Raw genomic sequence first — 13843 nt, 5'->3', positions numbered from 1 at the left:
AATGGCAATGCTCTACAAAATGCAGACAACTAAAGACTTTCAGTCCACCTCCTGTCACAAGAATTACATTTAACACCAAATTCTAAAAGAATTGAAGGTTGGAAAAACTCGGGCATTCTAACAAGGCATTTCTGAAATCCTCGCTAGATGAGGGAATAGCAGAAGCTGGTGGAGGAGAGGAGTAACTCATACATGATCAAAATTAGAACCGAGTGTCTTAGCTCAGTCAAAAACATACAGAAGCCCCACAGTAGCAGATGGGAAGGAGATAAGCAAGTCTGCAGGGCAGTAGAGAAAGAGGAATACCATTTTTTTTCATAATGATGAAAATCTGTGGTACCTTCTAGGTGAACAAAATGCACATAGCTTTGGTTGGTTTGCTGTGAAGTGAGAAATTTTAAATTTGGTGCAGAGTAAGCTTAGAAGAGTTTGATAGCAGCTTGTAAAAGCTGGCGTTTCAAAAAGACAGCCCCCTTTCCTCCCCCCCAAAAAAGACATGGGTTGGAGGAAGAGTACCACAAGGTACAAGTACCATAAAAAATAGTTGTGTTGTGGTAGCAGTGTTTTTGTAAAATGGTGTATATTGCTGTAAGTTGTACACTTTTCAGGTATCCAGCAGTTTTACAGTTGTGCAGGCATCATAAACACGTATTTGATGTGTCTGAACCTTCTGGCATGGCTGAATACCTTAAAAATCAGATGTTTTACATAGTCGCAATAGTATAAAAGAGTGTATCATTCTGGGCAATACCAAAAAGATTTTAAGTATAAATACTAGTGGATATGGTGGGTTTGCAAAAAACCACACAGAGTGATTAATCTTTGAAGTATCCTATAATTATTTCACTAGAAGGTCGACCTGTGGAGAAGTTGCTAATTTTGAATTTGAGAAGAATGCATTAAATGCTTTCCTTGCATTCAGCAGTAATTTTGAAAAGAATCTTAAAATGTTAGTGCTGTTTGTACTGTTACAGTCATGTAACGTGCTCCTGTGCGCCATCAGAACGACCTGCAGGAAGGGTCTGCTGTGGAGTCGTTTCCTCTCCAAGTTACTGAGCATTTGTAGTGGCTCAAGAGACCACATAGCTGGTTACTGTGTGTCACCTGGAAGTCAGGGGAAAACAGAGCTATCGAAGAAAGAAGCAAGCAGTGTAATTATAAGTAAATGAAAGAAAAGCTTCTGTAATTAAAGATGAGTGCTTGAACAAAAATTTCTATGTGTCCAAATAGCAACCAGCTGAATTTCAGCATGACTTCAAGTAGGAGTTGCATTAGCTTGTATATAAGATAGGAGAAGATGGAAGGACAAATCAAAGGGGTATTAATCAGATAGTATCGTCATGACAATGCCTCCACTTTCTGTGTAGTCATTTCTTTGTGGCTGTCAGAAGTGTGCAGTTTTGGGAAGGTTGCTTTTTAAGCAGTTGTCCTTCAAAAGTAGTAAACGAAGAAGGTAGGATACAGGTGAACTTGCTGTGCTTTGAGAAGCTGATTGACTTTCTCTGCCTGGTGAATAGTTCTAGGTATTTTTTCCTAGAAGCTGATTGAGCTTGTTCTCTTACGCTTTGCCTGAAGATACTTAATTGGGAATGTCTGACATTGAATTTTTTTTTTTTTTTTTAAGAGCTTTAGAAATGTGACAAGCATTCTGGGTTTAATCCATAGAGCATAGGCATACTCTGTGGTTATAATGCAGCTTTTGGAATAAACTACAAGACTTTCCCATCACAAAGAAAACTGTGTGTGGAGTTTGTGGAAAGAATAGGATCTGTTAAAATAAAAATTAAAAAATGTTTTGGCCTTTACAATCAGCTTTGCAAGAGTTTTGACCAAAGATGACTTATATAGATGGGTTAGTTACTGCTTGTGAGGCCTTTTGGCAATAGTGATTTTGATGATTCTTGAAAAACCCTGGACAGATTGACTAGATTACTGGTTTCCAAAGCATGGGTTCTGCCATGTCCTGCTGGTGGTACAGAACAGATTGCACAAGTGTGAATGAAGCTGATGTTCCAAAACATGCTGGACTCATTACTTCAGTCCTGTGCAGTGAGGGTCTTAAAGCAACAAGGAGTAGATGATTTGGGAACTTCGGTTAACTTGGATGCCTTTACTCGGTCCTCCTGAATCACCTGAAAGGAAAAAATACTTTGTATTTAAAGAATAATGTGGATTTTTCATTTTTTGAGGAAAGGATTCTGTGACCAAGGGCAAAACAAAATCAGTGAGGTTTCTGTTCCAGATATTTCTAACCTCCCTTTCTTGAGGGATTAATGTGCTGTCTTGAACAAAAGGTCAGTGTGTCCCTGCAGGGAAGAGAAGTTTAGATAAATGGTACTGCTTAAGGATTAGGGGTGCCTTTGAATAAAACCTCTTTAAGTCTCTGAAACGTGTGGGTGTTTTTTTAACAAGTAGGAAACTTCTACAGTGAAGGGAAAAATTCATGTGCAAAGTTGAAATTACGGAATATATGGGATACTGCGTAGAGATTCTACATAAAAGCAGGTGAAGCATTTTGAAGAAATATCACAGGCTTTGTTTTGCTCAGAAGCCGGTCTTTTCTGGGGATGAAAAAATGTTAGGAGATGATAAGATACAGCTGATGAGCCTGAAAGCTCAAACTGTTCTGATGAATAAATGATTCCTGGTATATAATAGTTACCTTTTCTGTTTAACAGTATGAACAACTTACCTGTCTCATTGAATGCTTCTGTCATTCCAAAGGTAGCTTCTTCATATCTGAAGGAGAAATGTGACTCCATGAACGAAAAATAGATCAGTACCATATTGATCAGCTACGATACAACATCTTTCTGTAGGAATAATGTTTCACAGGTGATTTCCTCCTGATTTCTAGGATGGGGCAAGATGTGTATAATTTCATGGGAAACAAGGGAGTAAGATGAATTGAAAACAGAATTGTGTCAGCTCCTTGATAGATAAGTAAAACTGGACTACAATTTTGCTGTAGCTATTGGAAGAAAAGCATGACAAGTACAGTGACCAGAGCTCAGTAGCAGACTTACACATATGGTTTAACGTATGGTTGTTCTAAAAGTCTTTAGATATGGTGCATGTGGCACTTGCTTTACAAAACAATTTGCCACTCCAGACAGGGTAAGCCTCCAGCAAGGACTTTTTTTCTGCAATGAAACCTGGAGGTTAGATGGTCTTGAGAAGAGGAAAGAAAGGAAGGGATCATATTAGAACAGAAGCTTTGCTTGGCAGGTTCTATTCTGGATCCAGGTTATCTGTTGAAGAGCATCTTTCAGCTTGATTGAAAGCTGAGGTGACAGCATGTCCTTAATTTAGACCCATTCTGTTAAGATTGGGAAATTGTAATTTTATTACTTTTGCACTAGTAAAATATGCAAAGCAGAGGAGATGTAGCTTCAAGAAAGAGCGTGCCTTTGAGTATGTCTCCTGTTCTTCAGAATATCTGAACTCTGTAAACTGCGCGTTATAGATGACAGTACCCTTTTCCCACAACAGGTTGAAAACTTGTATGTATTCAGCAGTGTTATTTAATTATACCATCTAGCTTTCCTTATAGAAAAGCGTAGAAATTGTTCTGAGACCTGTAGATACTGGGAGGATATGGGTACTGGTTATGGACCAGTCCAAGTCCAGCGTGGTGCACACTGAATCACAGCTAAAGGTGTTGGCTGTCATGTTGGACTGGTCACGTCATTCCCCCGTGCTTGTCGGCAGCCTTACTTGCTTGACTGCACTGTGCTGCCTGGCAGTCTGACTTGGCTGGCCCTTACTTTGTTCCGGATATGCAGCACTAAATGGATAGATCTTCCCTGAACCACACACACAGGTGTGCATCACGCTGACACAGAGCTCGCGTGAGATGTAGGTGGGTTTGAGGTTGGTTCGTGGAAAAACTGCCACAGTTGTCTGTTCACATTGTGCTCGGTTTCCAGACTGTAGCGGATGGACCCTAGAGCTGGTCCGGCAGATAAGTATCATAGAATCATAGAATGGTTAGGGTTGGAAGGGACCTTAAAGATCATCTAGTTCCACCCCCCCTGCCATGGGCAGGGACACCTTCCACTAGCCCAGGTTGCTCAAAGCCACATCCAGCCTGGCCTTGAAGACAGCCAGGGATGGGGCATCCACAACATCTCTGGGCAACCTGTTCCAGTGCCTCACCACCCTCTCTGTGAAGAATTTCTTCCTGACATCTAATCTAAACCTCCCTGATTTCAATTTATACCCATTACCCCTTGTCCTATCACTACAGGCTCTTGTAAGAAGTCCTCTCCCAGTACCCTTGTCGGCCCCCTTCAGATACTGGAAAGCTGCAATGAGGTCTCCTCGGAGCCTCCTTTTCTCCCGGCTGAACAAGCCCAGTTCTTGCAGCCTTTCATCATAGGAGAGCTGCTCCAGCCCTCTGATCATCTTCGTGGCCCTCCTCTGGACTCGCTCCAAGTGGTCAATATCCTTCTGATATTGAGGGCTCCACAGCTGGACGCAGTACTCCAGGTGTAGCTCAGGCCTGTCAGAATTTGAGCGCATACTCTGAGTAGTGCAGGAGACATTAGTCTGCTTCAGTCTGTGATGGCTGTAGAAGCAGCACTGTGCAAATGTAGTTGTGCTCTGTAGAATACAAATAAATTCAGCCAAACCCCAAGATGCCTCAGCATTAAACCAGTTGGTTGTTTGCATGTTTGATGTACAGCTTGGGTGACTGAGAGATCACTGTTCTTCTGCTGCATCTGTTAATAGTATTGTACATCGATATTTCTTGGTTCATTTCCATTTTCAACACAGACCTGCTTTGTTGTAATGAGACCAAGTTATTCACCATATCAAATTGGTGAAAGTTCTTTTTATGCAGACGATTGGTGAGTACCTGGTGAGGGAAATTAAGGAAGTATTTACTGCTGTGAGGTGTCCAAAATGACTTATGAGCAGGAAGGTATTGTGTTGAGCTCTGGGAGAGGGAAATGACTCGGGGCAAAAGTTCCAGATACCATTTGGTCTAGTGCACTGTGTGTATTCTTGAATGAGTATTTATCATCTAGTCCTATAAATTGCTATGCTATAAAGCTTTTTTTCTTTTTTAAGAATGCCAACAGTGAAAACTAGTCCATCCTTCTCAGTATTGAATACTCGCTCCCTTTGCGAGCATCAGTATTGGATGAGTTTCTGCACACACAACCTAAATAGACAAGTCTCTGCAGCCTCTGTAAATACACCCTGTAAACCAGCGGCTAGACCAAATCCAGTAAGATAAAATGTAGTCACATCCTACAACAAAGAAGAATATGGAGTTAAAATGATGACATCCTTGTCATTTAGCTTTAATGGGAATTGTAGGGTGAGTATTTGTATGCAGGGCCTTGACAGCAATGTTGGAATTAGATAATTAATAAAATGATAATGGATGACGTTGAATAGAAATGTGGGTAGAAGTGTGGCTGATCTTAACTCAGAAGAAAGATAACACTGAAAAGGAAAACTAATTGCTAGAGAAGAAGAGGCATAATACTGGGAGCTGTGATGTTTAGTGATCTCTTGGCAGTTCAGTAAATCAGTTTGTTGGTACGGCTGCATTGCTTAGGGCCTAAACCATAGAGTTCATCTCTGTTGGGAAGAATTGACAGTTCTTTTTGTAATAGTGTATGCTGCTCTTGATCAGTGTTCCACTTAAAATGACTGAAGTGAAATTATTAAATAAAAATGCAAAGTTCTGAGGGGCTGACTGAGCAGTATGTGTTGTGCTTATGAACGTTTCTGCCTGTAGTTCTTGACTATTCAGCTGTAAAGTCACTCCCAGTGGCAGAGGCAAAAATGCTTGTAATCGTAATGCAGACATTTATAGAGCTTCTTTCTAAATACCAGTTAGCTCAGGTGCTCTTGAATATGCTCAAAAAGCAAATTACTGTAAATATAGAGATGAAATAAAAGGCAGTGTTAAGGTTGTCTGTATCTACTTAATCTGAGGCAGCCTATTACAAGGTGTCTTTAACTAACTGTTTTTGAAAAACAGTAATTTAAAATGTCGTATTTTGGCAAATCATCAAAATCAATTTCCTGCTATAGACATAGCTTTTCTTACATTTATCTTCTCTGCGAGAAAACCTTCTCTGTATGAATTCTTTCATGCTTGAATGGCATGATTCAGCTGCTGCTAAATCATGAACAATTCTATCAGGTTAAAGCTTCATGAGTGCTCAAGTTATCTCCTGAAGCCTGCATGGCTTGCAAAGAGTTTGGTTGCAGTTCAGTAGCCCCATTTGAGTACCTGGGGAAAAAAAAAAAAAAAGAATGCTTGAAAAACACTCAGTGTTGAGAGATGTGAATTTTTTTTTCCCCCAGTTTTTAGTATAAAAACATTGAATGACTCATTTAAGAAATCTGGAAGTGATAAAGCGGATGATAAATTTTAAAACATAGACAGCTATAGAAATAATTGACAGCAACAAGATGGATGTTTAATTGGAAGGAATAAAATAACTGAGTAGAATTCCTTGTTGCAGCAAAACCATGTAAAACCTCTTGATTAATTTTTAGCGCATCTTCGCAATCATGGTTTCTGTGGGGTTTTTTGTCTTAACTGACTTCTGTTCCTTGTGGCAAAGACCTGTTTTTTGTCAGTTGCATTTGTTTTGTGGTACTAGAAAAAGAAGTTCTAAACGTAGGACTTGGTTCTAAGCTTAATTTCCCAGCTTTACTCTAATAGAAATTATCTACCTTGCCCTCAGGAACTGAAATTGCTACAAATTGAGACCTCCTAAAATAGTTGGCTAAGAACCCTTTTTCCCCTCTCCACCCCTTTTTAACAAGTTTCCATGATCACAGTGTTGTCTGTAGCCCTGGGCAATAATTAATTCTGCGTCGAAGTTCACTATTGTCTTACTTCATAAGCAACGTGTCAGATAATTCTCTCTGGTCACTGCGTAGTAATGATGGGATTGTCACTTGGCTGTCCCTAGGAGTATTAACTCCCTGTACTCCTGGAGCCATGTACCCCCATCTCCTGGAGCCATCTTCGGTTCAAGACAGATGATCAGTTTTGTTTATGGGTCACAAGTGTTTTCCACCTGAAATGATAGGTTTGTGCATCAATTACACCTTGTGGTTCTTGCTTTGTTATGAACTCCTGACAAAAACACAAAACGCTTCTGAGACGTTTTCTGAAAAATGTTCCGCAGATTCTGTTAAACAGCTGTAGTCCATCAGGTAACTGCTGTGATTTTGGACTCTGTACAGAGTTTTCCAAGGTCCTAGTTGCAATGCTCTCCTGAAAAGCCTGTAGTTGTACATGTGTCATTTGATACAAGACGGGTAGTTTTCACTGTGATCTGTTGCTGATCTTCGTATCTCCATGTGTTAGTGTGGGCTTAGTTCATGAGTGATTATGGACGTCTAGCTTTTACCCCAGAGTTTTATTGAGGTGACATTTTTAATGGTCTTTATTCTTTAATTCATTAAGAACCTGCTATGAAGACTTATGAAATCCCAGCTGGTTTATATTAACTGCCTTCCCCACACTCTACAGATTATTGTGACTTTTGCTCTGTAACATGGACTATTGCGATCATTACTGAAAATATAACCTGCTAATGGGAGCTGCCTTGATTTTCTGCTTTTGTTACTTTAGTCATCGCTTCACCTAAGCAAGAAGTGCCAGTAGCGTGATCCTGTGGGTTGGGATAAATAAATATGTGTAAGAGCTGATAGTTTCTGTTGCTTTAATAACTGCTTTGTATTTTCAGGTTATCACAGTGCATATAACTTGTGCTTTTTCTACTTAAAAAAGAAACAAACCTAACAACACAAGCCAAATAGCAAAACTGAAGAGCATGGCAGGGTAAACATTCTCTTGGAGAAGAAATTTGCACCTTCAAATTCTTAACAGAATCACAGAACCTTCCTTCTTAATATGTCATGACTTGAAATTTCTTAATTCCAAAAGCTCAAAAGAAATACACTTGCATTAGGAACAGTAAGATGTTTCATTTCACATTAGGATCATTGTATTCCAATACAAAACAAAATAAAATCAAAGCCATTTCAGAAAATGTAAAAATAATAAACTGTTGAAATTCTTTTGCCTGCTGTTCCTCTTCTCACCTTGGTTTTTAGTTTGGATTAAATCTTGGAAATGAAACCTGTGCTGTGTACAATGGCAGAACGCGGTCACAAGTTTCTGTTGCTGGCTTTTAAAGTATATATGTTCTGACAGTTCTATCCTACTGTTATTAGTGTAATACAGAATATTTTTTTCCAGTGAACAACTTGATAAAAATGCTACGCAACAGAATTTGTCATTGCTTTCCGTGGATTTGTTTGAGCTGAAGTTTTACTCTGTAAGGCCAACAGTGGCTTTAGCTCCGATACCTGAAAGCTCAGGTTTTTGCTTTTTGTGATACGGATTGTATACTTCAGTATTGCAGTACACTCAAAACAGATTGCTTCATCATTTGAGGAGCTTGGGATTTGGTGATGAAGTATTCCCTTTGGAAGCTTCACCTTTTGGAGTTCGCTCTGTGTAAGTCTGTGTGGATATGACAACTAGAAGAAGAGGGCGCATTGCATGGTCTTGTCTCTAAATCTTTAAAAAGTGTCACTTGTTGATATTGCAGGTAAGTGAAACGAAAGGCTGTGATGGGTTTAAAATTGCAACGCTATTTTAAAGAGGTATTAGCAGCAAGAGGAGTTTTATCAGTATGTCTTTTTGTAGTGACTGTTAATAACTGAAGTGGAGAGAGTTTGAGGCTGTTGTTGTAAAGTCTAAGCATTATGTGTGTCTGTGTATATGTGCACACAGGAAACCTCGACCTGTCTCTCAGCTGGTTGCACAACAGGTTCCTCAGCAATTCGTGCCCCCTACACAATCAAAGAAAGAGAAAAAAGACAAAGTAGAAAAGGAGAAGAGTGAAAAGGAAACAACAAGCAAAAAGAACAGTCATAAGAAAACCAGGTAAAAATTTTAGAACCTTTTGCAGTCCTGTTAAAACATAATTTAAAAAGGAAAGTAAGAATGTTCTGTGACTTTGTAAGTGCTGCGGCAAACTCTTGCAACAATAAGGCTGAATATTTGTGTGTGAAGTGTCAGCATTTTAGGACGCCTATTAAATGCGAAGAAAACCTGCAGTTTGTAATTTTGACCAGAAGATGGAGACCAGCGGAATATATAGAGAAAAACTTGGGTATTTTAAGTTAAGGGTATTTCTCCCACCACACACAACTGCAGATGGGCAAACAGATACTAATCTCTGGAAAAGAGAGGGCACAGGAGTGACTGGTTTGCATGGAAAATAGTAAGAGCAAGAACGGGTGCCAGAATGCAGAAGAGCAGGCAAGTAACATGGTTATTGCTATCCTTCCAGAATTGGAATAAATTTTGAAAGGCTGAACTCTGGTATAAATTCAAGTGACAGGATAAGGCATGTATATTACCTAGTGATAAAAATCTCTATGCTGCATCTGGGATGCTGAAGGAAACCTTGGACTCTTAGAACTGAGAAATATTACACTACAGACAAGCAGTTGCAAAAGCCTTAATCTTGCTGTAAGACCGGGTGGAAGGAAGGTGCAAACTGCAAAACAAAAGCAGCAAGTTTAACCCCTAAATCATCACAGTCTAAGTATAAAGTTACTGTGGCAAGAATGCTGTGCCAAAAAGCTCAGAAGTGTACAGGACATGTAGTCTGGTCAAATGTGGGAGGAACTATTGATTGGGTTTTTTTGTTGGAAGCCCTCCAAAGTAGTCCTGCCAGGGAAGATCCTTTGCGATTAGTTATGCGGAGAAGTGGCAGATGCTTCTCTTGTGCCCGAAATAGGATCATCGGGATCAGAACCAGGGAGAGATTGAGTGTTAAGAGAGAACAATTGTTAAGAAAGTCGTGGTTAGGATTAGGGTCACTGGGATGTTCCTTGCCTTTTCATTCCCCCCTTGCCCACGGTACTCAGATTTCCTAGCTTACCTCACGCAGCTGAAATATTTCAGTTGTGAAGCATTTGAAGTTAACATAGTGAGTTTTAATTCAGCTAGTTAAATACTATAAATAGAAATATTGATGGTGAATTGCAATTAAAAGTGTAAAAGTGAGGGGAAAAAGAACATTAAAAAAACCCTATAAAATAAAAATCTTGGACTGAAATACAAGTATTGAGACTTGCTTTAAGAATTGCTATTTGAAATAACTAGGCTATTTTTTTAAAAATGCTTCAACCTGTTCAGTTTTTTACAGAATTGATTCACTAGGTAGGATACCGAGTTATGAATGCTTAGTTAGTTTAAGCAGATTTCTTCAGTGTCCTTTTCCCAGAGGATATCCTTTTCTTTTAAAACTTGTCTATTATTGCTGGAAACAATCATAAAAATTTGCACATGCACTCAATATCATTAATAAGCTCCAGGCATGGCACTTACGCAGGTTGATAACGCTGAATTTCTCTCTCCGTTCCCATGTTACCGAGCAGCAGGTTTTCAGTTTCCTCTTAAATTCTTCAGTTGCGCTGCTTCAGCCTCAGGGGAAGGAGATGTCAAAGCCAGTCTCTGTTCAGGCGGAGGAAAGGTGTTCCAGCTGAAGGAGCTGGGAACCAATTCTACTTCAAACAAAGTTAGATGATAGGGTGGGTAGAGGTTAGCTAAGGCTTTGCTGTTAGCACACCTGCTAACGTGTGATGTCATACTAATTTATTGTATTGCAGCTGGAGCTAGTGAAAGCTGTGCAGGCAGTTCAGTGCATAAAGCTCTGCTGTTCGTAACGGACTGTGTAAATTCAGCTGTCTGGTGACAGTTTTTCATGGTTGTATAAGGAAAGTAGTAAATAGGAAGTACTTCATGCTTGTCACTAGCAAAAATGTGATGGCAGAATATAAGTCAAAGCACTCTTCTCTGGTCTTTACGTTGTGAAAAATCAAACAGCTGAAGATTAGATGAAGAGACTTACCCTATCAGCACTGTGTGATACTCAGGGCTCTGCATAATTCAAATCACAGCATATGCCAGGAATACCAGAGTTACACTGTGAACACCACGTCCAGTTCAGATAGTATACCAGCAGCCCCAGTGAAGTTTTGAAACGAAGCAATACCCGTTGCAAGTTAACGCCATCTGTGCTGTTGAATTCAAAGGACAGACACCAACGTCCTAATTATTGAACATTGTTCTCTGCTTAGAATTGCTGCTTAAGGCTGCTGCAGAGATGGATGCTTCTCTGGGTCACATTGATAACTTTCTAAAGCCACAATAAGGAAAGGCAATGTTTAAAAGTAAAAACCTTCACACATGCAACACATGCATATTGCTGAACAGTTACATTATTTAAAAATTGACCTTATGAATAATCTTAGAAAGGAACATGTTAGGTTTGGCTGGTTTCATGTAAAACATACCAGGGAACGGTAGCAAAAATACTTGCGGTATGTCGTTTTCCTGTGTATTACATGTTGCACATAGCAGCCGTATGTACACATCTACGTTCTCCAGAGCTCCTAAAAGGAAGTAGAAGGAAGACAAGATGATAAGATGGTGAGTGCTTTTAATATGATTATTTGCTTTATTTAGGCCAAGATTGAAAAATGTGGATCGAAGTAGCGCTCAGCATTTGGAAGTTACCGTTGGAGATCTGACAGTCATAATTACAGACTTTAAGGAGAAAACTAAGTCACCACCTGCTTCCAGTGCTGCTTCTGCAGATCAACACAGTCAGAGTGGTTCTAGCTCTGACAACACAGAGAGGGGAATGTCCAGGTCGTCCTCACCCAGAGGAGAAGCGTCATCACTGAATGGGGAATCTCATTAAAGTTTATTTCCTCCAGTTTCTTTAGCCTCTTCTCTTTGAAACATGCAAATACATAACTTCTGTCGCCTGTTACCACATTTTCATGACAGATTACCCATGCACAATTGCTGTGTTGACTGGAACATAATTTATGCAGTTAAAAAAAAAAAAAAAGTGCAGTGGTAGAAACAATAATTTAAATGCAATCTACAAATGCTTACAAAGCATTTTCAGACCAACTTTTTAATCTTCATGTGTAAAGGTGCCATGAAAATGTGGTTTGAATGTTCATTATGCAGTGTTATTGGTAAGTCCATTTTCACTTTTAGTTTAGTGAATTCTAACACGACACTTGGAGTCTCTACTATTGGCATGTACTGAATTAAAATTTTTATAACATAGTTCAAGCTGCCTAAATATGTATTATTTGAGAATTGTGAAACATAGTTATATGTATGCAAGTCAGAGATCAACTTAATCAACTATTGCTGCAACAGAATTTTCATAATAATTATCTTCTTAAAAACACCTGCTGGTACTTGGTGTGGTTAAATAGGAAAAATGTTATTAAATAAAACATTTGTATGAACTTTTGCCAATGTTTGACACATTTTACTAGATTACTGTTACTGAATTATGTTGATGGTTTTACCAATATTTTTTCACACTTAAAACACTTATTGTAATGTTTACAAACAAAATAGAAACCATGTTCTAAGCATTGATTGGTTAACCTTACAATTCAGGTGAAGTACTACACTGTCACTGTACACTGGTATTCTGTGTTGTGTAACAAATATTGAACCTCAGATGACTATGCATTTGACAAAAACTAACATTTGGAAGTAAGAAAGTTTGGAAAAGCTTTAAAAATAACAGAAGTGCAGTTCTTATTTCTGCGTAGTGCTGTTTCCTTGCCCCAAATTTATCTACTGTCATACAGTCACTTAGCATTTCATCACGGGAATATCAGATGTTGCACAAGAGTAAGGAAATAACAGTGCTATAAACTTTTTGTTCCTGAATCAATTTTGTTTTGATTTGGCCTGTTTTTATGAATATTTTATGTCATAAATCACATGAAAAAAGTCAGTACCCTACTTTATGGCATAAACTGTCAACATTTACGCACTTAGCAATATACTGATACAGAGCAGAACTATTTACGATCCCATCTGGTATAATGTAAAATCACCAATAAAATATTTTTGTGAATACAGATTTTGCATTTTTGTTTACAACCAATAAGTGTTTTGATACACACATACAATCCATGTATAGATTTTAAATTACAGATTCAGGTTCAGTACAAAAGTCCATTTAGCTCTTTCTAGTGAGGTAGTCCATATACACTCCTGTGATTCCGTTCCTTTTTTGGTCAGAATAAATATATTTTTAAGCCCATGTAAAAGTTGGATGGACCTTCATGGTAGTGAATCCAGCCCCAAATTACTACCAATGTATGCTATGTCTCAACAGCTAAAACAATGGATTTTTGTAGCCCCTGACAATTGTGATGTTTGGTGGTTTCTTGTAGTAATGTATTTTTCTGTTTTTAATGCAGTACTTCTACAGGCACAATGGTACTGTTCTATTTTGTAAGATGCTAGTTGTGAAATACAGTTAGTTGCATAAAATGAAAGTCTGATGTGATATCTGAGAACATACATACCTCATTCCGTGGTGTTGCTGTTTAAACTTTTTAGACATCAAATGTTAATTCTAGGCTATTTCAGATGGATAACTACTGACCTGTTTATTATGTATTCTGCTTTATCTTACTAAATAGGATGTCTGTTCATTGCCATTACCTGGCCAAATCTTAGCATCTGTAAAAATGCATTTTAGGGTTCTGAAATGTTTTTGGGGCTGGGCTGGTGTTCAGAATAACATACACTAGTTTTTAAAAGAAAAATACATGCTTCTTAACTTTATTTTTTATATTTTATTTTTAGGTGGAACTATTTGCAGAATATACTGATGTAATGGATTGCAAGAAAGCTGAAACTGTTTAAAGTAAGCAGCTTAATGACAGCAAATCTCATTGCAAGATATTTTATGAAATGTGTTTCTAATTTAAAATGTAACGAATG

The 13843-nt window shown here is 38.5% G+C and overlaps 1 protein-coding gene across 1 annotated transcript; it reads left to right on the top strand.

Annotated features, from left to right (window-relative positions):
- Nucleotides 1–496: 496 nt before the first annotated feature.
- YAF2 (YY1 associated factor 2) lies at nt 497–12965 on the top strand. The gene is made up of 3 exons (XM_010149038.1): nt 497–522; nt 8786–8938; nt 11534–12965. The coding sequence occupies exons 1-3, from the start codon at nt 497–499 to the stop codon at nt 11769–11771; spliced, it is 417 nt and encodes a 138-aa protein (XP_010147340.1). The 3' UTR covers nt 11772–12965.
- Nucleotides 12966–13843: the final 878 nt, after the last annotated feature.

The sequence above is a fragment of the Eurypyga helias genome, unplaced genomic scaffold, assembly GCF_000690775.1.
Source record: "Eurypyga helias isolate BGI_N326 unplaced genomic scaffold, ASM69077v1 scaffold26203, whole genome shotgun sequence".
Classification (NCBI taxonomy): domain Eukaryota; kingdom Metazoa; phylum Chordata; class Aves; order Eurypygiformes; family Eurypygidae; genus Eurypyga; species Eurypyga helias.
Note: the sequence above shows the minus strand (reverse complement) of the source record. Positions and strands in the feature narration are given on the sequence as shown.

Coding starts and splice junctions, on each gene's coding strand:
- YAF2 (XM_010149038.1), top strand. CDS start 497: ATGGGTTGGAGGAAGAGTACCACAAG. Junction 523..8,785: donor TGGAGGAAGAGTACCACAAG/GTACAAGTACCA, acceptor ATGTGCACACAG/GAAACCTCGACCTGTCTCTC. Junction 8,939..11,533: donor AACAGTCATAAGAAAACCAG/GTAAAAATTTTA, acceptor TGCTTTATTTAG/GCCAAGATTGAAAAATGTGG.